Source organism: Durio zibethinus, chromosome 18 (genome assembly GCF_047325235.1).
Source record: "Durio zibethinus cultivar Kanyao isolate XHJ-2024 chromosome 18, ASM4732523v1, whole genome shotgun sequence".
NCBI lineage: Eukaryota > Viridiplantae > Streptophyta > Magnoliopsida > Malvales > Malvaceae > Durio > Durio zibethinus.
In genome coordinates this window covers 12958974-12982930 of record NC_143179.1, presented here as the reverse complement: position 1 = coordinate 12982930, position 23957 = coordinate 12958974, and the positions used below count along the sequence as shown (strand labels likewise).

At 33.6% G+C, this 23957-nt stretch overlaps 4 protein-coding genes across 9 annotated transcripts; 3 read left to right on the top strand and 1 right to left on the bottom strand.

The window, feature by feature from the left end:
* Positions 1 to 692: 692 nt before the first annotated feature.
* Positions 693 to 4839, top strand: LOC111299653 (uncharacterized). Of its 2 annotated transcripts, none has more exons than XM_022894977.2 (3): positions 693 to 1216; positions 2100 to 2247; positions 2838 to 4839. In XM_022894977.2, the coding sequence occupies exons 2-3, from the start codon at positions 2106 to 2108 to the stop codon at positions 4127 to 4129; spliced, it is 1434 nt and encodes a 477-aa protein (XP_022750712.2). In that variant the 5' UTR covers positions 693 to 1216; positions 2100 to 2105; the 3' UTR covers positions 4130 to 4839. The 2 variants fall into 2 exon arrangements, with proteins under 2 accessions (XP_022750712.2, XP_022750711.2); XM_022894976.2 differs by having other exon boundaries at positions 2835 to 4839.
* Positions 4840 to 8042: 3203 nt separating this feature from the next.
* On the top strand, positions 8043 to 10885 carry LOC111300962 (uncharacterized). The gene has a single exon (XM_022896510.2). The coding sequence runs from the start codon at positions 8566 to 8568 to the stop codon at positions 10180 to 10182; it is 1617 nt and encodes a 538-aa protein (XP_022752245.2). The 5' UTR covers positions 8043 to 8565; the 3' UTR covers positions 10183 to 10885.
* Positions 10886 to 11612: 727 nt separating this feature from the next.
* On the bottom strand, positions 11613 to 13446 carry LOC111300571 (BAG family molecular chaperone regulator 8, chloroplastic). The gene is made up of 2 exons (XM_022896206.2): positions 12686 to 13446; positions 11613 to 12600 (listed from the first exon to the last, which is right to left on the bottom strand). Exons 1-2 carry the CDS (start codon positions 13265 to 13267, stop codon positions 11851 to 11853), a joined length of 1332 nt encoding a protein of 443 aa, XP_022751941.2. The 5' UTR covers positions 13268 to 13446; the 3' UTR covers positions 11613 to 11850.
* Positions 13447 to 18829: 5383 nt separating this feature from the next.
* Positions 18830 to 23957, top strand: LOC111299652 (putative galacturonosyltransferase 13). 5 transcript variants are annotated; one of them, XM_022894975.2, is made up of 6 exons: positions 18830 to 19539; positions 21031 to 21086; positions 21204 to 21359; positions 21683 to 22273; positions 22379 to 22681; positions 23180 to 23957. In XM_022894975.2, the coding sequence occupies exons 1-6, from the start codon at positions 19329 to 19331 to the stop codon at positions 23462 to 23464; spliced, it is 1602 nt and encodes a 533-aa protein (XP_022750710.1). In that variant the 5' UTR covers positions 18830 to 19328; the 3' UTR covers positions 23465 to 23957. The 5 variants fall into 5 exon arrangements, with proteins under 5 accessions (XP_022750710.1, XP_089603749.1, XP_089603748.1 ...); XM_089747623.1 differs by having other exon boundaries at positions 18840 to 19515; positions 23180 to 23604; XM_089747622.1 differs by having other exon boundaries at positions 19180 to 19515; positions 21201 to 21359; positions 23180 to 23604.

Genomic DNA, 23957 nt, shown 5'->3' with positions numbered 1-23957 from the left:
TTGATTTCATAAAATTGATTTTTTTTTAAATGTGGGGTTTGGGTGGGAATTGAATTTTTAGGTGGCACCACCAATTTGGATAGATAAAAGTATTTTTAATTAATTAATTAATTATACATAACAATTATATTAATTAAATTATTATTTAATATTTTAATTTAATAAAAATATTATATTTATGTATAATTAAAATGTAATTTATATTAAAAATATTTTATTTAATTAGAATTATTAAATTATTTTAAATTAAATTAAATCAATTATGATTTATAAAAATACAAATTGGATAAAAATAATATTTTAATATTATAAATATAGATATTAAAATATTAAAATCAGATTGAGGAAAGCTCTTGTCATCTATAATTTAATTCAAAGAAAATTTTTATTTGTTACATTTTTAATAATTTAGGTTTTCAATTGTTACAATTAAAAAATTTATCTTGATTTAAGCAATCACGTAAACTTTAGGTCATTTATAAAGCATTTGCCCACGTAAATATCTTACATCGAATTCGTCAGACGAATCCACTTCCTTATCTGTCTTCGTAGATCCCCGAATCCCAAAGTGGCATTGCCCGTAATTTTCCGTCAGATTCTTAGCTGTTTTAGTAATTATACGTTTTACCCCAGCCGTCGCATTTCACCATTTCGATTCTATAAATAAACCTTGCCCTAACTTTTACCGAATCAGCGATCGAAAATCAAATCCGTCTCAAATTTTCGATCCGGAATTCGTTCAAATCTTTCCCCCTTTTATTTTTTGTTCAGTTCGATTCTTTTCCTTTTGCATTCGTTTTCTCTCTTTCTTTTGATCCTAATTTTACCCATTCCTGTGTCTCGAATTGGATTTTAGGGTTAGGGTTTTCGAATTCGATGAATTTCAAAAAGGGGTTCTTTGATCTATAAACATTGACCTAGGATTTTTCTTTTTCTTTATTCAATTTCTTCTGGGTCGGTCGAATTTGTCCGGGTTTTTCTTAAATATTGAAACTTTATAGGGATTCTTTTATTCAAAAATTTCCCTTTGTTTCATTTAATTTTTTCCGTGTAAAATATTTAAAATAGTAAAATTTCTAATTCTATACCTTTCATTTGTTGTTAATCAGTTCTTAATTTTTTTAAAAAGTATAATTTTCATTTATCTAAAATTTTAAATTATTTCCTATTCCTGGTTCTTTTCAATTTCTCAGTTGATTGGTCAACAAATTCTCAGGTAAGAACAAAGCTCATTTAGCTGAATTATTCAGAATATAGACTTGCATTTTTGTTTTCCCTGCTTTAATTTTGAGTAATAATTAATTTTTTTATTTTTAATTAATTATTTAAATGCGATTGTTTTCATCCTTACTTAGAGGTTGGTTGCTTTGATAGTTAAAAAATATAATGATAAACAATTTTAATTAGTTGAACTTAGATTTTAGCTCAGAGTCAGATAGTTCAGTTACTTAAGGTATAAGGTGGCATCGAATGAGTTCAAATCTCAATATCTGCAACCCTTTTCCTATCCCTAGGTTACTAGGTTATGGCATCCTTTGTAGAAAAAAAACTGGTAATTAGTTATTAGCTAGTTTTTGAATGTTTGTTGTTTTTTGTAAAGTACAATATGGTTTTTGAAATGGGTTACCAAGAAAAAAAAGAAAGGAAAATGGTATATACTAATCTTGAAATCTAGGAAAAATAAAGGTTTGAAATCAGTGGAAAGTTTAAAATCAAAATTCTCTGAGGTGTTAATTTGGCTTTTCTTTGTGTTTTTTTCCCACTTTTGGCTTCATTAATTGCTACTAAGTATGATGATTGATGACTTGCATGATGCAAGCGAGCTGCTTATATTTTGATTCTGTGTTTTTTCGACTTTTGGCTCCATTAAGTGCTGGATATGTTTTCCTAACTACTTGTTAAGTTTGGACATCTACATCTTTGATGCGTACAACTCATGTCTACTTAGTTGGCTCTTAGCAATTATGTGAATCCTTTTCCTTCATTGTGTTCAATGTAGGCTACATTCCTTGAAATATATAGAAATGCTACATCCTTTCATACTAATCCTTTGGTGCATAAACTTTATTCTCTAAAATGTGACTACTTTTTACTTGCAGGCTAAAATGATTCATAAGCGTCCTTTCACTGATGACTCTCAAGAGGTTGCTTGTAAGCATCTAAGGCAATGGGAAGATACCAGCTGCTTTGCTTCAGTTATCAACAGTGTTCATTCCCACAGTGCTCTCCAAAATCGTCAAATTCCTGGTAATACATTGTTGATAAATCTATAATCTTTTTGCATAAATTGATTAAGTGTTCTTGCTTAGACCTTTATGCTAGAAATTGCATGTATTTCATCTTGTATGTGACATTTGATGCTTAACTTGATATTATCCGGTAAACTTATGTAAGGGTTCTTTTGACAACTCAACCTTTGCGTGGTGAACATACTGTTCAAGTAAACAAGCAAAGATACATGATACATGCATATGTGTTTTCCTAGTATCAAACAAAAGAAGGTGGATTCTCCTTTATTTCATTGATTACATACATGGAAGGTTCACTTGATGAGCTTGCTTGTGATTCTTCTTTAAAACATGGTTGGATAGCTCTATGTTATGTGCATTAAACTTGTTAACAATAAGCTGTTTATAATTTTGTGGATATGTGAATTTATAGAAGCATTTTGGTACCTATGTCTTTCAATTACATATATCTTGTAATGTGGCAAACTAATTGCTTGCATATGTTTCCTTTATGACATCTAAATATGTGCATCAGCCTTATGACCATACTTAGCCAGTCAAATTAAAATTCTCCGTAAGTTAAACTAATAGAGTTCCAATTTGAAGAAGGTAAATGGGAGGACATTTACGGTAAGTGCCAAGATGAAGGTAGGTTCGATGAGGATCGATGCAACAATGTTCTAAGTGGAACAAATAAGGAATATGAAACTAGTGCTTCTGGCTGTGTTCCTCATTTTTGGTGGGTAAACGGAAATGGCATAGATGCAGATACTGAGTCAGAGGTGGCAGTTCATCTTCAACTGTTTCCTGAATATTTTGCATTTGAACACCAAATTAGGGCTTTTCTTCAATCTGATGAGATTTATTCATCTCTTCATTCTCCTCGAAAGCTAGTTTCTATTGGACTAGAGCATCAAGCTGATATTCCAGAATGGAGCCAACAGGATCCGAGGAACTCTTCAGATTGTCTAGATACATCAGATCCTCAAGCTGCCCTTAAATCATCATGTGAAGGCCTTATGTTTGATGATGATTGTGAGAAGAAGATAATGGGTACTTGTGTCATTCCAATGCCTGATTCTGAAGCAACTGCAAAATTTTGTGAAAATGTGAGACACAAGATTGATTGTGAATGCCTTGATCAGGGTTCTATCAGATGCGTTAGACAACATGTGACAGAAGCAAGAGAGAAACTAAGACAGAACCTTGGGCTGGAAATATTCAGAGAGTTGGGTTTCTGTGACATGGGGGAGGAAGTTGCAAAAAGATGGACTGACAAGGAAGAGCTGGCATTTCATAATGTGGTCCTCTCTAACCCTGTGTCGATCGGTAAGAACTTCTGGGATCATCTCCCGGCCGTTTTCCCTTCCCGTACAAAGAAGGACATTGTCAGTTATTATTTTAATGTATTTATGCTCAGAAAACGTGCTGAGCAGAACCGAGTTGACCCTGTACATATTGATAGTGATGATGATGAGTGGCAGACAGCTGAGTGTGAAATTCCAGCAGAGGATGATGACTCTGTTGTGGAATCTCCAACTGATCAAGGAACTTATACACATTATGAAGGCAACCATGAGGAAGATTGCTATGAGGATATTGAGAATGACTATGAGGATGGGTTTGATTCTTCCGAAAATATTATTGATGATATTTGTAGAGATGCAACTGATGAAGAAGAGGGAGATATAGATGAAATTTTAGAGCCACGTGTTGAAAGTTTCGTTGGTAATTATGATAGCAGTGACTTTCAGCTCTCGAGTGAGGTTCAAGGGAGTAACAAAGATGATTATGATATTCAAGATGACTCATGCACATCATATGAGTACCAGGGGGAGAAGGGTGATTGCTGTGATCCGCCTGAGACAGTGATGGATGCAAATCAACTCAGTCAAGAGTGATGTATTCACTGGTTGCACTTTATTAATGGGTTGACAAAAGGAACGATGGAGAAAATTTAGGAGCCTTCCAATCATAGCACTTGGATGTTAATATAACAGTTGAGGACTTGATTTCTTCTTTAGCCATGCAATGTCTGAACATATGTGCTTTCCTCCAAGAAAGTTTGAAGAATGCAAGGCCGGCATTGGTTTGTGATAATAACATGTCTTTCTGATTTCTCTTGAATCTTTCAAATTCAAGCTGGTTTGATAGAACCTTCCAGGGTTTGGTGGGATGGTAAGGATCCTCTGTTTTGATTGAAAATCAGCAGTTCAAAAATAAGGTTGATATAGTTTACAGTGAAAACTTCTGCATGTAGCAGACGAGAAGAAATGTGTTGCACAGTAGTTTCTTGGAAGGAGTTTGTCATCCATGGGTGCATCAAAGAACCGTCAGTTTTTTCCATCCAATTTGCAGTCCCTAATACCAGTAACCCCAAGACATGAATCCTGCTCTTTTCCTTCTTCAGGATCATCTCTTGGGAATAATATATAGTACGAGTGGGGACTCGAACATCAGAATGGATCCCAATAGAAAGGGATCTCAACTCTTGAATTTGCTTATATTTTTTAATTTTTTATTTCGTGGTGTATTTTTCAAGCAAAGAGGGCTTTGCTGCAAATGTAATCATTTACAAGCTGTGAGAATAAATTCCAGTTTTTCTCATTCATGCCTGATGAGTACTATGTACTTCTTCTGTCTTTTTCCTGAAATGAGGATTTTTCTTCGTGCAGTCCCCATGCTAGACCAGTGATCTTAGTGTGTGATTTCTTCATGTTGCTTGATGCTTGCGTCTTCTTCTCTAGCTGCAGTGCTGCACAAACCTTGGGCATACTCCTAATATTGCATAGGGTTTAGTTTGGAAATGGCTTTAACCCCCAAACTTGACAATGGATAGTTATGATCTCTGTTGGCTTAATCGATCACTTGGAACCAAATAAGAATAAAAACTGATATTACTAACATTTAATCAGTCATGCTGAGAATTTGGGAGCGAAAATTATGATAGAAAGCAATTGAATAAACTATGAGAATCATCTAACTGCTTATATGATGACTTTGCTCTTATTACAAAGACATGAAATTGTCAGCTTAGCTTAGCTTAAGCTTTTGCTGAAAGCTCATCATCAGAATCTTTAGTTTTTCTTCTCTCTTTTTTCTGTTAAGCAGTTGATTACAAGATTAATCATTGTGTGGTTGATGAGGTTGGAGAATGTAAAAGAAGAATATGAGTTTAGAATGAATCAATTATGATCTGATCTTATTTCTGTATTAAATTTGTACTGACGTGATCAATTGACTTATTTGATATTAATCAAGTGTTGAATCATTTTAAGTTGTCAATTTGATAATCAATAAGTGTCGATTTAACAATTAATATGTTGATTAGACGATCGAGATACAATAGTAATAAAAGAAAATATATATATATATATTTAAATCAATAAATCGTGTAAAAAAAGGTGAAGGATTACTTGACTAATTGACCAACCACACACATAAAGTTAGGGTTTTAATGATGTGAGATGGCACAAGACAATGGAGTGGTCAACATTTTTCATGCAAGTTATGGAGTTGTCCGATTTAAGCATCAATTTGGATGGTCGTAAGTGAAGATTGTAGGCGATGTGTAATGTCAACAAATAGTTAATGAAAACATGTGGGATTTCATACCCTATAATTAGTGATACCTGACTTCCTATTCACATTTTTCTTATTACATTACTATCACTCCATTGAAGAAACCAAATTATGCATAAACTCCACACCTTATAGTATATGCCTGATTTTTTTACACTCTAAACATAATTAAATTAAGATGTTATAAACACGTTTTGTGTTAAATAAATGTAAAATATAAAAATTTTCATATCATAATTTGTATTGATACAATTTAAACAAAACATATTTTTTAATTTTGTCAAATTTATATATAATTTTTATAAAATTTTAAATCATTTTATCCTATTTTTATCCTGGAATTGATAGAGAACAGTTCATGAACTATAGCCTAGGTTATCCTGATTCATGAATGTGGACAACAGGGCCTGTTTTTTCTGATCTGATCTATGTTTGGCCAGCCTGTTAATTATAGATATAGGGCAAGAGGGAGTAGCAGCAAAGACTCATCTAGATTAAAATAACATATGAAGAATCAAACAGATCTTTATGATTGAGAGTAAAATAATTAAGGTCCTAATCAAGGGTTGGTGATCCAACATCTCTAAAAAGAGATTATATAAACAAAACAAATAAAAACAACTAAGCCCTTATTCAATTTACAATATAGTAGATAGGATAATTTTAAATATGATACGATAAAAAAAATATAAAAGTGATAAAATTTAAAATTTTAATAAAAATTATATATAAATTCGACAATAACAAAAAAATATGTTTGAATTTAATTTGTTAATATAAATAATAATGCGATAATTTTCATATTTGATACAGTTGATAAATATGGATAAACTAATAGCGAAATACGAATGCAAGAGGAGAAAGATGGAGCAAAAACTAAAGAATTGGGTATAAAAAGAGTCATGTTCTTTATAAAATCCTTGTAATTAGGAAATACCCTAGTTGGTAAAATGATGAAGATATATGTAACCAAATTCCACCAAGTTGGATTAAAGATTGAGTTTGATTTAGTTGAACTAAGTAAAACTAATAGATGTTTTACCATTTAGGAAAAATTTTATTACTGTGATTGTGGCTGCTTGGGTAATGGCAACAAGTATTCCCACCATATATAAAAATTTTTTCTTCATGTTTTGCAATTAGTTAATTTTGTTACTAAAAGCTTATTTCAAGTTTCCTTAAAACTTAGTCTTTTAAATCAAACATCTAACTATTTTTTTAGATCACACAAGATAAATTGACCAAAATGAATTACTAAATCATTTAAATTATCATCAAATGGTTTCGTATGTTTAACATTTAAATTTGATTTTTCTTTTTTTTGTTTGGTTTCTAAGATGCCCAAACCTCAACAAATCAAGGCATCCTTAAGAGACAAGTTTGTTAAAGGTCTATCTCACATTGATTGATTAAACCTAATTTTCCGAATCAATCTTCATGATTTCCCTAAATTATCCAACCATCCATTTGTCTTTATTAAAAAAATGGTTTTCACATCACTTGATTGCTACTCATTTCCAAGTTGAGAAAGTCCTAAAACAGTAGCTGGACTTTGAGAATTGAGAGAGAGCCCATGGTAATGGTTGGAGACACCAGAGAGTTGGTTTCAGTGTATTTACTCACAACTTATCTGAAGTTCTGATGGAATAGTCGTAGCCGTTGATGATTTTTTAGAGCACGTGGTATTTTCAAGTGTAAAAGGAAGGTCAAGATTCTCATGCATTAAGCTAACAATTTTCTACTTATTGTCTTACCATTACTTTTTTTTTTTTTCCTAAAAGGAAAAGATAATGGAACAAAAAGAGATTTGATTTCTTAGTTAATCAGCAACTCATTTACATTCCAGCACTGGAGGTAGCCTTACATTCCCATCACTCAAAAATTTTTTTAAATCAAATGAGATAATTTCTAAATGTAAAAGTAGATTCAATAATTCAGATATGTTAAAAAATTATTATATTAAATTCAAAAATTAAAATTTTATTAAATTTATATAATTTTTATTAAAATTTTAAACTTATTTTTTATTTTCTTTTGTATTTGTCACTTTTATCATATTTAATAATATAAGATATTATAAACATTTTCATCTTTAATTTTACATACCCCAAATCAAACGCCCATTGAACTTTTTTTTTCTTTTCTTTTTTTTTTTTTTTCCAAATTTTCACGGTTAAAATAACCAAATTTTATCTTATTTTTCAATGTTAGACAGTCAAGTCCATTTTCTACTATAGAGAATAGGGCACTTCCCAACCCCCTGTTAGCTTTGCTGGTTTGCTTGACATGCAAGGATTTTAAGAAGCAAATCTCTCTCTCATTTCTCGCGTCTTTTTCTTGATTACTACTGCCAAAAGGCAACAGCTACTTAATCGAAACTCTCTTTTAGTTTGATCTTCCGCTTGCTTAGTTCAAACAATTCCAAGTGAAAAAAATAAAAGAGTCAAAACCCAATTTTTGTTGAGTGTTCTTTAGCCACCTAGATCTTGTTTAACACTTTAAACTCCATCAGGTTAACAAAACAGGACATGGATTCTTCTTTACATGCATTTAGTTTCAAGATTTTCCATCTCTTGTTACTAAAACAACCTTCGTTTTGATCTGGGTCTTAGCTTTTTTTCCTCTGTTTCTTGTGCTTCTTTGAAGATAGTTGTGGTTTTCGGTGGGTTTTTTTTTTTTTTTTAAATTTGGGTTTCTTTGTTTAGCTGCATTGAAGAGAAGCATTTCTGCAAGTTATGTAACGTGAGTTTTTTCAATGGAAAAGAATTCAGGTAAAAGAAAGGCAAAGGAGGACATGGATTTTCAAGGTTATTGCTTGAGGGGTAACCCTAAGAAATCTTGGAAATCTTTAGGCTTTGCTGATGATGGTACTACTAGTTCAATGGTGAAGTTTCAGTGCAAAGCATGTGGTAAAGAATTTGAGTCAATGAAAGCTTTGTTTGGTCATATGAGGCACCATTCTAGAAGAGAAAGGAAAGGTGTTAACTGTCAAGAATGTGGCAGAAAGTTTCAGTCTTTGAAGGCTTTTACTGGTCATGTGAAGTTACACCCTGTAAAGCTTAGGGTCTTAGGTGAATCGGGCTCTGGTAGTTTAAGGCAAGACCTGGCCTTGGAGAGCATAACAGTGAGGAGAAAGAGATCAAATAGAATGAGGTACAATAATGCTCCAAATTCTTCACTTTCTAGCTTGAATGAAACTTTTAGTGCAGTTGAAATTGATCAAGAACTGGAAGATGCTGCTTTATGTTTGGTAATGCTGTCTAGGGGTGTAAGGAATTGGAGTGAATTCAATTCTTTTTGGGAGTCTTGTGATAATAATTCTGATTATTCTGAGATTAAATCTTTGAACCAAAATAAAGAAATTATGCTGAATCCTTTTTGTGATGGCGATGAGTCTTTCCAGATGAAGAAACCAAGAGTGGATAATTCTGATTCTGATGTTCTTGCGTCCATGAATGTTTTCTGTGAGAAGAACATAAGTGAATGTAAAGAATTGGATTCAGGGATTATGAGTGCTGATAAGGAAAAAAAGGTTGGATCAGAAGCCCCCAGTGATATGCTTTGTAGTGGTGTTGAATCCAGGGTGTCTAAGGTGGATGATGAATCTGGATTTCAACTGTATGATACTGAAATTGAGGAAAGAATTTCTGGTGAAATGATGACCTTCAGGTCTATTGAAGTAGAACCTGGGCAGGATTTGATGGAAGGATGGGATTTAGCTGGTTTGGGATCCACAAAATCTAGTTCTTGCAAAGATGCAATGTTTGTTGCTTGTGATGCAGATCCAGGGGGAGATTCTTTGAACAAGTTTGTAAGTACTCCAATGAATTCGGAGATGTCTGATGATTCCCAGAAAAAGAACAAATACAAGTGCAGGATCTGCAGCAAGACTTTCAGATCTCATCAGGCCCTTGGAGGTCACCAAACAATCCACAGAAAGAGTAATAGCTGTACCGTAGAGGAGATTGAGAACTGTGAGAAAATTACTCAGAGTAGCCGTTCTCCTGAATTTGAGGCTAGTCTCAAGCTTGTGAAGATTGAGAATGTTGACAATTCAGTGGTGCAGGAAATGAATGGGGCGACAAGTTACGGAACAAGGGTGTATAAGGTGCACAAGTGCCGAATCTGCTTAAAGGTTTTTGGGTCAGGGCAAGCTTTGGGTGGTCACAAGAGGTCTCACAGCTTGAAAGACTCAGAAACTAGTGAAAAACAGCCTGCAAAGCAGCCACAAGATTCTGATATCTCTGATGTTATTGACCTTAATCTCCCAGTTATGCACAATGAAGAGGCTAAAGGAGACACTGGATTCAAGTCATGTGGTGTTGGAAATGACTGCAAGAGTGAGGCTCTATTGAGCCTAGTTGCTAACTGATGAAAGGTGATGCCAAATATTTCATTTTTCATTTCCCGAAGTGTACAGTACATCGGTGGCTTTTCTTCCAGTTTTCAATGGTAATTCATATTGGAGACAGGACCTTACTGCATATAGCTTAAAACTGACAATAACTCACTTCTGGCGTACTTCTTTCAATTGACACTTGGTATGGCAAAGTTCATTGGTGCTTTTCTTCGGAGTTCGATACTGTAATGTGATTTTTTTCCTCCCTTTTGACTCATAGTTTTCGTAGACATCGATCAGTAGGAGCTGGTTAGCAGAAAGTTTTCTCTTTATCTTGATTGAACATTCTCTTTTTTGGTCCTCCATTCTTTTGTTTCATACATTGAAGAATTGAAGAAAATTTAGATTTCTATGAGCTATATTCTTTTCCTTTTGTTGAATGTTTAAAGGGTAGTAAATCTCAGTAGCCTAATGACTTCAAAAAATATGAAATGAAAGTAATTTACTTGTCGTAACCTGAAGGCACCAAACCTTGAGTCAATTTGGACCTGCTGTAGCTTTCATCAACTGAAATTCACCAAAACAAAAGGCCGTGCTTACCATTCTGGTCCCTCAATCAGTCTCTTGGTTCCGAGTTCTGACTAGTGATAGGCACTTCTCTTACTTTTGAAAACAGAAGTTGGAATGGCTGATTGGAACAAATTCTTCTCCTAAACGTAAGTGACCACGATACAAAACTGATTAAGCCGTTTACAGAAGGCACGAGCTCTGATTGTATCTGAACCATAGGGGCTAGCTTTTTTCAATAGGTTCAATTCGCGGTAGCTTAAGTTCTTTGTTACTGCAATAATTGTTTGGTTCCCGGTGTTGTATCTGACATTGCAATATAGACAGAAAGAACGGAAGAAAAGGGCATCAAAGACCGGAGGGGGGGGGGGGTATCCATAGAATCTGTCACGTTATAAAATGGAGAATGTGGATCTCATGATTATTGATGCTACCACTCAATCACTTGGTTCAGGCCGCGTGCATACCCTGCAGATTTTTCAAGTTAAGAACAAAATATGGTGTTTTTTTTTTATAAAAATGATCGCAACATAGAAATAAGAAAAAAAATCTGGAGTGTCGGATAATTAAACCACTTTGAAACTGGCTTTTAGCATTACACTAGGATATAAAAAAATTGTAATTCGTTCAGCTGCTTCTGCATTATTAATTTATATTATAAAGATAAAATCTTGGGCTTTTTATTAACCAAATGAAGGGTAATTGACCCAAACGCCGAATGTAGGATCCATTTACAGATCTTGCTCGGTAAATATGGCATTTCAGTGGCAAAATTTTGGAATACAGTATTAGATATTGGAAAATTTTGACCACAATTTCCGCATTTTTATGAGCCAGTAAGCTCAAACATTAACTCTGTACCTTCTTAATGGAATAATGGTTGTGAAGACAAGATACAAGGAAAGAATGGCAATTCAATTCAGCTAACATTAAACACACACTTGGGGGCAAGTTACAGAAAATTAGTCAAATCCAGGCCCTGCCAATCGAAGAGAAAAATATTACAAACAACGAACAGGTAGCAGGGGCCATCAAGACACCTCCATGTTGCACTCTCTCATCAATCCGAACTCAAAATTAGAGTGACAATATGGAAGAGCCAATAAACATCTAATCCCCTCATAATGCAGCTGTCTATGAGACAATTTTGAGATCACTCTTTCTCTTCTTCATCAGGTCAGCTTTGGATTCCATCTTATTAGGCAATGGAGCAGAAAACACAAAATCTCCATCTTGAATCTGATAATCCCCATTAATCTCACTTCTAGCCTGTCTGCTCAAGTCCCTCCTGGTATTCTTCTCTCCATCGCTGCTCTGGAAGGATTCTTCATTATCGAAGTTCACTTCCTCCTCATTCTCAACTAATCCTCCACTTTCTTTAAGAAGATTCTCCATTATCTCTCCATGATCATCACTTGAAACACTCTCATCAGTTAAACTGCTATCTCCACTTGAACAAACCTCATTTCCACTACCAATAATCCTATACACATTCCCATTCTCAGTAAAGCTCACAGTTTTCTTCCCTCTAGGTTGACTCCCCTGCCTTTTCAACAAAACCCCACCATTTCCAGCAATAGAAATCCTAGGATTCTCTTCTTCACCAATAATTTGATGAAACCCTTCAAGCTCCACATCATCACCATCTTCATATCTAGAAAACCTCTCAAGTTTTTCAACTCTCTCTACCAATGTCTCCATTATATCTCCAGAATTAGACCTCAAAATCCTAGCTGTACTACCATTGCCAAAAACCGTCACATTTTTTGCATTTTTATACAAGTGCTTATGCCATTTTAAAGCCAACCCATCAATATATTCCAAAAACTGAACCAAATCTCTACTAACTGACCTTTTACCATCTCTAATCATTGGATCAGCACCCTACAAAAAAAAACATATTTTAAAATCTAAAAAAAAAAAGAAGGATAGCCAACCGAGATTTTAGAAGTACCTACTAAAGATATACCTGAAAAGAGTCAAGTTTGAGAAGCAAGTCCATGGCTTTTTGAGAAACAGCTTCACAAACAAAATAGGTTTTATTTGAAATTGAGAGTTTAAGAGAATTGAGTCTTGATTTGATGAGGGCAAGATCTTTGAGCTGTCTAAGTGTTCTTGATCTATGAACAAGGAAGGCTCTGAAATGGGTTTGGATGACACGAGCAGCTGCATCTTTAAGAGAACATGAAGGGTAAGAATAAAAATTTGAAGTTTCGGAAAAATGTTGGAGTGATGATTCGAGAGCATTGATGCGGCTGACAAGTGAAGAGAAGAGAAAGTTGGGTTCTTCTAGGTGGTGGTGTTTCTGATGAAAGTGATGTTTTCTACTGGCAGAGTTTTGACCTTGGAACGTTTTGAGAAGATGGGTTAGACTTAGATAATGATTTTGTTGTGATTGAGGAGGGGCTCGGGATTGGAGGAGGAGAGAGGCAAGGGCTTGTAAAAGAGGGTCAGAGGGTTGGGTCTGTGGCTGTAGTGGTGGTGGTTGGCAGCACTGGCTACAACAGCAGGAGGAGCAGCAGGTGGTGTTGTGGTGATGATGAGAGGCCATGACTTTTCGAGGGTTTACAGAGGGTTGTGGGGCTTATGTGGAGAGGCAGGACGCAGGAGGGCTTGGCGTTTTGGGCAAAAGTTATGAAAGTGGAGTAGCAATCAAATTCTTGGGATTGGATGATTGGAGTCGGAAATATTTGGGTTTCTTCTATGGGACGCTTTTTTTGTTGTTTACACAAAAAATCTGTCGTCTGTATGAAATTCTATTGAATATTGATAGTGTGCGAGCTTGAGAGTGACCTGCAATTTTATGGATAATCCGCTTGAGTCAGAAGTTTGATATAGGCTGGGCCAGTGCCACTGTGTCACTATTACCTGCTCCAATCTTGTTCAATGATCAAATCAGGAATGGATGCTTAAAAGGATGGTCATTCATAAATGAATCACCATGTTTCATTTGATAGCCTACTCCTTCACTCTAATTATGGATTATGGTCATCGATTTAGAACATTCACTCCCAGCAAACCATTTGCTAAGCATCACCTTCAGTCTCAGCCAATGTTTTTTTGTTTCTTAGCATTCGAGCAGATGGTTTACACCTTATACTACTCTAGGTTTGTCAAAGGATTGTAAAAGGGAAGATAAACGTCACCTCGAGTCTCAGCCAATGTTTTTTCATGTTTTCTGTGGTTGTTCAACTGAGAACTTGACTTTCCTTTTTTGCAATTAGCAAATCCATTTTCTAAATTGGAACATAGTCGCATAGCCTAAGTAGCCTTAAAAACAAGATTAAAACAGTGCCCTTGTTCTCTATGGGATTCATTTTGGAGTAAAGTCTTGGGACTCCATTCCTTCGCATATCACCTTTGAATGTGGTCTTTTTAAGGTATAAAGGAGGTCGTGATCTGAAGATAGATGAAGTGGTTGCCGGTGGAATTTGAATTACAAGCTTGTTGGATATCATCTCTTAAGGATAACTGTATGAACCAATGAAACTAATTGTAATCCTTCGTCTAGGATTTAGCATCAATATTTTGACAAATTGTTCGTAAGCAAGATGGTAATGTTGCAGTGGAATTGAGATGGAGCTACAAGAATTTGATCCTACTATGAACTTTAGTCGGGCTAAAGATAGAGATTGAATTAATAAAATAAAAGAGAATGGTTTCTTCTTTTTTATTAGTGTCATCTAGATATGGAGCTGATTGGATGGTAACCATGCAGTTGGTTTCTTTCTTTTTTTCCTCTGTTCTTACCTTTCTTTCAAGTCTGTACCAGTGTTCTGGATGATGTGATTATATTATGACATCAACTATGTTTGCTTTCAGCAACAAGTTCTGAAGTCTGTTTGCTATTAACCGAAATGAATGGAAACTTATTTGAGAATTGAAAACCCTTTCTTGCATAATTTGACCATCTGTGAGGCTATGTAACCCCAACAACCTCCTCCCTGATATAAAATGAAGATGCAGAAAATTTAGTTTTCAGTGATTTTATCTTTCTTTCTTCTTGCTCTTGCAGCAAATGCATATGCCTTTTTGTTTCCAGTCCAGCACTAGCTTGGCTTCTGCAACGCAAACCTCAATTAGTGCTATACCCCTTACAAGTGTTTAAGTACTCGTTGCCATTCATGCCTCTCTTTCTATGGCCATATTCCATGGATGGAATGGTACTCAACAGTAGGGATGTCACCATTAGTTTGTGTCGTATGACTTTTATCATCTGCAACACTGGCATTAAACAGTGCTACACCCCTGCAATTGTTGTGTATTCCTTCCCTGTTCATGTCTTTGGCCACAGAAGAGGGGTGAACTAGTGACTCTTTGTGGTCACAACACAAGCCATGGAGAGCGAGGTACTTAATAGTAGGGATGTACAACTGGTTAAAGCCAGTGTTGCAAAGGATCCTCTGCAATTTGTTGTTGCTGCAGGCTTTGCAGTTAACAGATTTGCTCCTCTTGAGCACCAAAGCCTATGGCGATAAGGCATATCTACATGCACAAGTTCTAGTTGAGCCTGTTTGCGCCTTCCTTTTTTCGTTTTCAGATTTGCAGTCACATAACATAGCCTCATGATTTCTTGACATTTCTTTATTTCTCTAAAAAACCTACAAAACTTACAATGGCGAAACGAAATAAGTTAGTCAGATGCTAATTTGAACATGTTGACCAATAATGATTAGTGAAAGCCTTGCTGTCAAAATGGATAATTTGATCATTTCTATGCCTCTAAACCTCTTCTGACATCGAACCAAGAGAAGCAAAAAACAAGCAAATGCATTTATGGCTATGCCTTCAACTACTGCTATACCCCTACAAGTGGTGTAAAGTACTAAATTTTGTGGCCAAACTCCATGAACAAAGGAATCTTCCACTGAGCTTATGGGAGTGAACCATATTGATTCTTTGAGTCAGTTGTCCGTGAATATCTCAACATGAACATGTCAAATGTACAGATTTAACCATTATTTTTCACAAACTATAACTCAAACTTATGACTTCTTGATATTTGTCGTGATTTTGTTTCTGTTTCTTCCATCTATAATAATGATGAAACCTCTTAACTCCTTTCTCTGTCTTTGCATCATTGTGTTTTTTTAGTCTGATGAGATTGGTGGATCCTTTTTATCATTTAAATGATGATGTTTGTGCCAAGCTGTCCCGATATTTGTGTTCCAATATTCAAATTAGAGTTTTATCTAAAAAAGAGAAGAATAAAAATTTAAAAGTAATGTGTCTCGATCAATTAAAAATACTTGAATAAGATTATTTGTACTTTATAACGAAGGATTTTAAGTCTATATAGCCCTATATCAGCACAGCCTTAGATTAACAAAAGAAATTAAGGTTAATCTCGTAAGCTCAATTAATTATTTATTCAAAACTTGATAAATTAATATTTTAAAATATTAATTAATAAGCTATTAAGATAATCAAGTTAACATAAATTTTAAAATTTTAAATCGATTTGATATATTAATTCGATCAAAATATTTTTATTTATCAACTTATTTATATTCTAAAAATATAAATATTTTATTCTTTCATACTAAAATACCCCTATCAGATGACACAATACAATTTATTTGAAGTTTTTGGACTACAAAGAGTAGGGCCTTTGTTGAAAAGGATCTGAGGTAGGCAAACCAGGGAATGTGAGCTTGAGACAAAAACAAATAGGTTAGGACAGTGAAACAGGCTTCGAATAGGTAGGGAATTAGGAGTTGGATGTGACTAAATATCTTTGTTTCCATTTATAGTTGATCCACTTTTAGGATTTCTTTCTATTTTTGATAAAAAAAATTTTTAAATAAATAAATTATTTAATTTTTCAAATTAAAATAAAATATATGTATTTAATAATCTAAGACGACAGATGTAAGTCGTTCTTTTGGGCTCTTTGACATCTTGGCTTTGGATTGATTCACCCATTAATCGTCTGAGCTTTCAAACCTACTGTTTCCAACTCACTGCTACATGTCATGTGCTCTTACTCTTTACAAATTAAGTGATTCTCCTTGGTAGGTACACTTCAAAAGAAGAAAATTTTTTTTTTAAGAATATATATATTTTTTAAAATAAAAAAAATTCTTTAATTTTATCATTTTATTTAAATAAATTTTATATTTTTATTATATCCAAATAAATATTTAGCTTTTACTTTACATTTAAACAAAATTTTAAATTTTAATTTGTATCTAAATAAATCGTTATTTTTTAATTTATATTTAAATAAACCCTTAATATAAATTAACATTTTGATTAAAATAAGAGCATACTTGAATGTAAATAAAAAAATAAAGATTTATTTTAAAAAATTATTATTAAATTTACAAATCATTCACTAAGAAAATTACTGTAAATGAAAATCAAACATAATTTTTATAAATGAAATATTCTATTCTTATTAACTTAACCAACCTTGGCTAAATAATATAATATCTGATGCAAATTAAATCATCCCTTATGGTCTTGTCCCAAATCCTGATATCAATCATTGAATCATGGGACAAAAGGCCAATCAAACCCGATGTAGAAGGTTTTTTTCCATATAAAATACTATGTTAATCACATGTTGAGTGCAAAAGTATATATTAAAAACACAATGATTTAGAGTTTGGTTATTCAATTGGCCTAAAGCCACCTAACTTTGGAAGGATGTTTAAAAATAGTTAAGTGAAATAATTAGTTTTAAACCCCATTTATATGACTTTTAGCTCATTGTCAAACTTAGTTTTGTTGTCAAAAGAAGTGTAAATTCAGCCTAAAACAATGTTGGGAAGTACTTTTCAACATTTGGAAAAAGTAATGTTGGTTTTTATTAATGTTAGCTGGCTTTGAACAAGATTAAGAGTTGATTTTGCATAAAATTACACCGGCTAATCTTTGTGATTGTGTAATAATTTTTTTAATAATTATTTTAAAATAAAAATAAAAAATTTTATTATTTTTTAACGTATAAAAATAAATAAATAAATGTTCACGTAAAATTTTATTTTAATTAAAAAAAAAGTTATATGTGATTATTAAAGTGCTATGTGAACATTAAGGTTTATTTAGACTTGTAGGATGGTAGCCCAAGAATTAAAGATCTAATGAGATTTATAAATACTAAGGGTAAGAAAAAAAAAGTACTAAGGTAGGCTCTTCTAATTGGAAATTTCTTTTTTATTTTTTTTCCTTTTTTTCTCTATTTTTTAATTTTAAATCTAGAAAAGTCTTTAAAGTGAAGGAAAATAAAAACATATGTTGACATTTTCTTCATAATTTAATTCATAATAAAAAATAAAGCAATTTGATCAAGAGTCATTATAATGTTTACACCTAAATTGATTTATGATTAAGACATAATTTCTACCTTAAGCAATGTCATATTATATATTCCCTCTATCACTAATTCATAAAATGCCAAATAGTAGTATTAAAACACTTTTGAATACATTTTAGCCAAAAAAAAAAATCCCTTTTCAATCCTCTAATTTGCACACACTTTACATTTTCTCTTTAAAAAATAAAAAAATTATATCAAAATTTAACTCAATTAATTTATGTAATTATTTTTAAGAGGTGATATCAAATATATTTTGATTCAAATTTCAATATTTAATTCATTATCTTATTTTTTAAAAAAATTCTCTTTTATATAAAAAATTATTTCAACAATACCCCTTTTTTATATATATAAAAGAAAAATTATGTCAATAATTATGTAATCTATAAAAAAATATTTAATATTTAATTTAAATGATTAAAGATTAAATTTTAATAATCTCAAATATCATTAAAATAAAAAAGTTACTATATTTTAATTTTAATGAGAAAAAAACTTAAAATTTGTGTTTTTAAAGTAAAATAAGAAAATAGGATCCACAGATAAAGCAAATGCTTGTGCATAAACATAGGAGAAGACATCTAAATTTAGCTATGATAGGATCATTGCTTTGTCACCCCCCTCAGAGGTCAAACTCCAACTCCACCTTTCTCTCTCTAAAACCAAATTTTGACTCATAAAAATCAAACTTATCATTTTTATTTATTTATTTATTTTGAAATTATTCTCTTTTTTAATTTATTTTTTTTTCTAAGAAAATAAATTAGATGAGTTGATCCACCAATGGGAGAGCTCCATTAGAACCCAAAAGGAAAGAGAAAAACAAAACATTTTTAACAAAAAAAAAAAAAACCTAGTTTCTCTTTCTTTTTCTTTTCAGAGCAAAAAATAACAAAGCTGAAGCTTCAATAATCAAAACCCAGATTTCAAAAACCCCCAAAGTTTGATTCTTTGATCCAAAAATTCAAAAAAAAAGGGGGAAGAAAAAAACCCATGTTTTTGGTTGGGGGTTAAAAATCCAATGCAGCAGAGGTCTTTGTTAGAAAGACCAATACAAAAGGGGAGAGTTTTGAAGGAAACCCAGTTAAAAAAATCAAAGTCTGAATCAGGAAACGAAGAGAAAAGGGTTGGATCTGATGGTGGTGGGGGTAGGATTGTGTGTGGAGAGGAGCAGAGAGAGATATTGGGGAGAAGCAACAGCTGGTTTTCATCACAATAAGAAAGGTGGTGTCTTTTTGGAGAGAGGGGAGAAGAATTGTTCAGGTGTGGTGGGGCTGCATAGAGAAGGATGCAGCTTCATTTCTCGCCTAGCATGAGAAGTATAACGATATCAAGCAACAATGGGTTTATTGACTTGATGAAGATCAAGGTGGCAGCTAGGCATATTTCATATAGGACCCTTTTCCATACCATTCTCATCCTCGCTTTCTTGTTGCCTTTTGTCTTCATTCTTACTGCTCTTGTTACCCTCGAAGGTGTCAACAAGTGCTCCTCATTTGGTATCCTTTTAATTTCTATTATTTTGTTTTCCTTTATTGTCTTCTAATAGATCTTCATTGGATTTGATTTGGGTTCCTTTTATTATGCATTTGATGGGGTGACAGCTGATTTGATGTGTTTTTTATTTTTTTTGCACTTTGGTGTTAGTTTTATTATCTGTTAGGCTTTTCATGGAATCTTAATTATCCTATGCTCACTTTGTTCATGTGTATTTTCTTTGTGCTGGTGATTTTGGTTGATATTATGATGCCCGCATTTTCTGGATTGATGTCAATGTGATTTGTTGTGTGGATGGAGCTAATTGGATAATCAGTTGGTTCTTTTTTTATCTTCATAGATAATGCTAGTATTGTCGATATGCTAGACTTTTTCTTTAGAATCTCAAATTATCCTGATTCTCATTTTGTTGATATGTATAGTTGGTCATGCACTTGATTAGGGGTAGCCGGGTGTGGTGGGGGGCTCTTGAGTTTATTTCATTTGTTTTATATGATGGAGCTCCAATTTTGGGAATTCATGTCCATCTGATTTGATTTTTGGATGGAGCTAATTGTTGAATATGTTCACTTAATTTGGATTACAGAATTAGGATATGTGGGTTGGCATGATTGCCTTGGTCCCTGATTCTTTATTTTGCAGTGAATGTTGATGGCAAATTTGTGTTTGGTGGTGCTGAAAGTTGAAAAAGTTATTTGCATTCTTATAAAATCCGAATATAATAAAAATGGATCCATCAATGGGTTTTCTTGGACCTAATTTTTCTGGTTGAATCTGAATCTTAAGTTGGTGCTGTTCATTTGTTAATCAATAAATGCTTTGGACATCAGATTAATTGAACTAGATATATTATACAGATAGTGCTGAAAGTTTGAAACCCATTTGGTTGCTCCACAGTGTCAACTCATACATGTTTTTTCATTTTCTGATGCCTATATTTCAATTGAAGTCGTCTTCCACGTTTATGGATTTAGTCTTGTTCTTTGTTGTATTCCTATTTGTTGTTCTTTTTGTTTATCAGCATATGAATTCTTTTCCAGTTTATTTACATAAATTAGGTTAGTGAAATTCTAGGTTTTAAAATAATTTATATTTCTTTAGAATCGTTCGACTTAGGACCAGATGTTTCTATTTTTCAAAATTTTATTTATGTACTTAATGGCTAAATTTCAGCGCTTACTTTCCTGATGGAAATACACGGGGATTGATTAGAACTGGTTAAGCAAAACTTATATAATGATGTCCTCATTGGTGCTTGAAATTGATTGCTTGTAACCCATATTTTAATCCTGCTCTTTAGTTCTTCTTGTAATTTAAGATCAATGTCTATATTGATAAAATTTGACTAGGATCATTTAAGAACTATCCGTTTTTCTTGTTGCATTCTGAGTTAACTTACTAGATTGGTACATTTCTTCCTTTCTGCCTTTTATCTTTTTATAATGTTGTCATTGGATCCGTGACTTTTCTTCTTGTTCTTCTGTTGTGCCCAGATTGTTTAGGTAGGCGGTTCGGACCCAGGTTTCTTGGGAGAGTTGATGATTCAGGAGTAAGTATCATGTTCTCTCCATACTGGATATGCATTTTAGATTTGTCTTGTGGTCAACAATTTATTTATGATTGTAATTTGATTTGGGCTTTTGTGGTGATGATGATGGTCCAGCAGAGACTAGTTAAGGATTTTTATAAGATCCTCAATCAAGTAAACACTGAGGAAATCCCTGATGGTCTAAAGCTTCCAGATTCATTTAGTCAACTTGTTTCTGAAATGAAGAACAACCAGTATGATGCAAAGACCTTTGCATTCATATTAAGAGCAATGGTATGGTCACGTTACATAAATTATTGCTATTTTTAATTTATTGCATTGTTATTTGCTATTTTGTTGCTAGAAGGGTATCTTGACCCTAAAGTGTTGTTATAATGTCCTTTACACACTAGCTTTGGCTTACATTTCCCTGTTTTTCTGTTGTAGCTCTGATCCCCCCCACCCTTTTTTTTGGGTTATATTTGCATCTTGAAAATTTTAAGAAAGTGTTGAGAAGTTCAAATTTGTTTGCATGCATTTAGATTCTAATTTTTCTCATATTATGTAAGTTTGGTGAACATCCTAATTCGTATTTGACTATTTGTCTTTTCTGCCAGATGGAGAAACTTGAAAAAGAAATTAGGGAGTCTAAATTTGCAGAGCTGATGAACAAACACTTTGCCGCAAGTTCCATTCCAAAAGGCATCCACTGTCTTTCTCTGCGTTTAACTGATGAATACTCTTCCAATGCTCATGCTCGCAGACAGCTGCCTTCTCCCGAGCTCCTCCCTGTGCTTTCTAACAACTCTTACTACCACTTTGTCCTGCCAACGGACAACATATTGGCTGCATCAGTAGTTGTTACCTCTACTGTCCAGTCATCACTAGAACCTGAAAAGATTGTCTTCCATATCATCACAGATAAGAAAACTTACGCGGGTATGCACTCCTGGTTTGCGCTAAACCCCGTTTCCCCTGCCATAGTTGAAGTGAAAGGTGTTCACCAGTTTGATTGGTTAACTAGAGAGAATGTTCCTGTGCTTGAAGCTGTGGAGAACCATAATGGCATCAGAAATTACTATCATGGCAATCATGTAGCAGGGGCAAATCTCTCTGATACTACTCCTAGAACATTTGCTTCAAAATTGCAGTCTAGAAGTCCAAAGTACATTTCCTTACTCAACCATCTTCGGATTTATTTACCAGAGGTAATTAGATGTTGTTATAACAATTTCTTCTCTTACATGGATGATTTCACTTATGTTACATTGCCTTTTCCCCCAAAGTGTGTTCTGATTGTGTGTTTTGAACAGCTCTTTCCAAACCTTGACAAAGTGGTCTTTTTAGACGACGATATTGTAATTCAGCGTGATTTATCTCCCCTTTGGGAGATTGATTTACGGGGAAAGGTTAATGGAGCTGTAGAAACTTGTAAAGGTGAAGATGAGTGGGTGATGTCCAAACATTTCAAAAACTACTTCAATTTTTCCCATCCCCTTATAGCTAAGCATTTGGATCCTGATGAATGTGCATGGGCTTATGGGATGAATATATTTGATCTCCGTGCATGGAGAAACACAAATATAAGAGAGACATATCATTCCTGGCTGAAAGAGGTAATTTATCAGCTACTAGTTTTCCTGACTGTTTCTGTAATTTAACATCCTTTACTCTTGGATTTTTCTCACAATGACTATCAAAGGTGATTATTTTGAATTTTGGAAATGAAGTATCATCTACTTAGCTTAAGGGTTCAGATCAATGATTTTGACCCTTTCCTTGTGTCTGAAATTGAATCTCATCACTGTCATCCTTCCTTTACATTTACTGACCTGTATGGGGATGGGCTGTGATCTTTTTATATTGTAGAAGGGCACTGTTTCTGTACAAGAAATTTCATTTTGTTTTACATTATTTTCAAGTCAGAATTTAAATACATTTTTCTGACCCATCTTTGGTTGGATTGAAAAAAGTGATGGAAACTAAAACTTCACTATGGATGTAAACTTAGATCATAACACATCAACTAGTATTTTTTATAGTGAATTGTTAGCAAGTAAAAGTTTTTTTTTTTTTTAACTCTTTTACTCTGATTGTTGGTTTCTTTGTGGCAGAACCTGAAGTCAAACCTGACAATGTGGAAGCTTGGAACTCTACCACCTGCTTTGATTGCATTTAAAGGCCATGTTCATCCAATTGACCCATCATGGCATATGCTTGGCTTGGGCTATCAGAGTAAGACCAACATTGAGAATGTGAAAAAAGCTGCAGTTATTCATTACAATGGCCAGTCAAAACCATGGCTGCAGATTGGCTTCGAGCATCTTCGGCCATTTTGGACCAAGTATGTAAACTACTCAAATGATTTTGTTAGGAACTGCCACATTTTGGAATCGTAGTTAAGCAGCTAGAGGAGTTAGAAAAAAAGATAGACTTGGAAGAGACACCAGCAAGTCGAGTGTCATGTTTTATTGCGACCTAAAAATTTTCTTGAATCTATTTGAGAAGGTGAGATGAAAGTTAGCCAAGAGAGCAACAATTTTGAGGACTGGATTTACTGTCATCTCTCAAAACATTTTGCACAAAGGACCTGCATGACTAGCACAGACATGAAATTCATTCTTTCAGTTTGTAACATAGCAATCAATGTTTATTTTTTCGGGTCGGAAAAGGATACTCGTATTGATCTTCCTGCAAGGGTTCTTGTCTTAAGTGCATAGGTTGGAATAAGGTGCAAAATACACAAAGAGTAGAAGTGCTCCCAATTGATGTCATTGGATTCATTGGTGTAGGAAGAGAATGGCTTGGGAAGGTCATTTGGTGAGGCTCCCACATCAGCCCAGAGTGTTTTTTTCTCTTATATTTAAAAAAAAAAAATTTTTATTGGTTTCA

Excerpts from the sequence above, each read along its gene's own strand:
- LOC111300571 (XM_022896206.2), bottom strand. The coding sequence starts at position 13,267 with ATGGCCTCTCATCATCACCACAACACCACCTGCTGCTCCTCCTGCTGT. Across the intron at positions 12,601-12,685 it reads TCAAACTTGACTCTTTTCAG|GGTGCTGATCCAATGATTAG; the intron begins GTATATCTTTAG and ends TTTTTTTTGTAG.
- LOC111300962 (XM_022896510.2), top strand. The coding sequence starts at position 8,566 with ATGGAAAAGAATTCAGGTAAAAGAAAGGCAAAGGAGGACATGGATTTT.
- LOC111299652 (XM_089747621.1), top strand. The coding sequence starts at position 19,329 with ATGCAGCTTCATTTCTCGCCTAGCATGAGAAGTATAACGATATCAAGC. Across the intron at positions 19,540-21,030 it reads CAACAAGTGCTCCTCATTTG|ATTGTTTAGGTAGGCGGTTC; the intron begins GTATCCTTTTAA and ends TGTTGTGCCCAG. Across the intron at positions 22,682-23,179 it reads ATCATTCCTGGCTGAAAGAG|AACCTGAAGTCAAACCTGAC; the intron begins GTAATTTATCAG and ends TCTTTGTGGCAG.
- LOC111299653 (XM_022894976.2), top strand. The coding sequence starts at position 2,106 with ATGATTCATAAGCGTCCTTTCACTGATGACTCTCAAGAGGTTGCTTGT. Across the intron at positions 2,248-2,834 it reads CCAAAATCGTCAAATTCCTG|AAGGTAAATGGGAGGACATT; the intron begins GTAATACATTGT and ends TCCAATTTGAAG.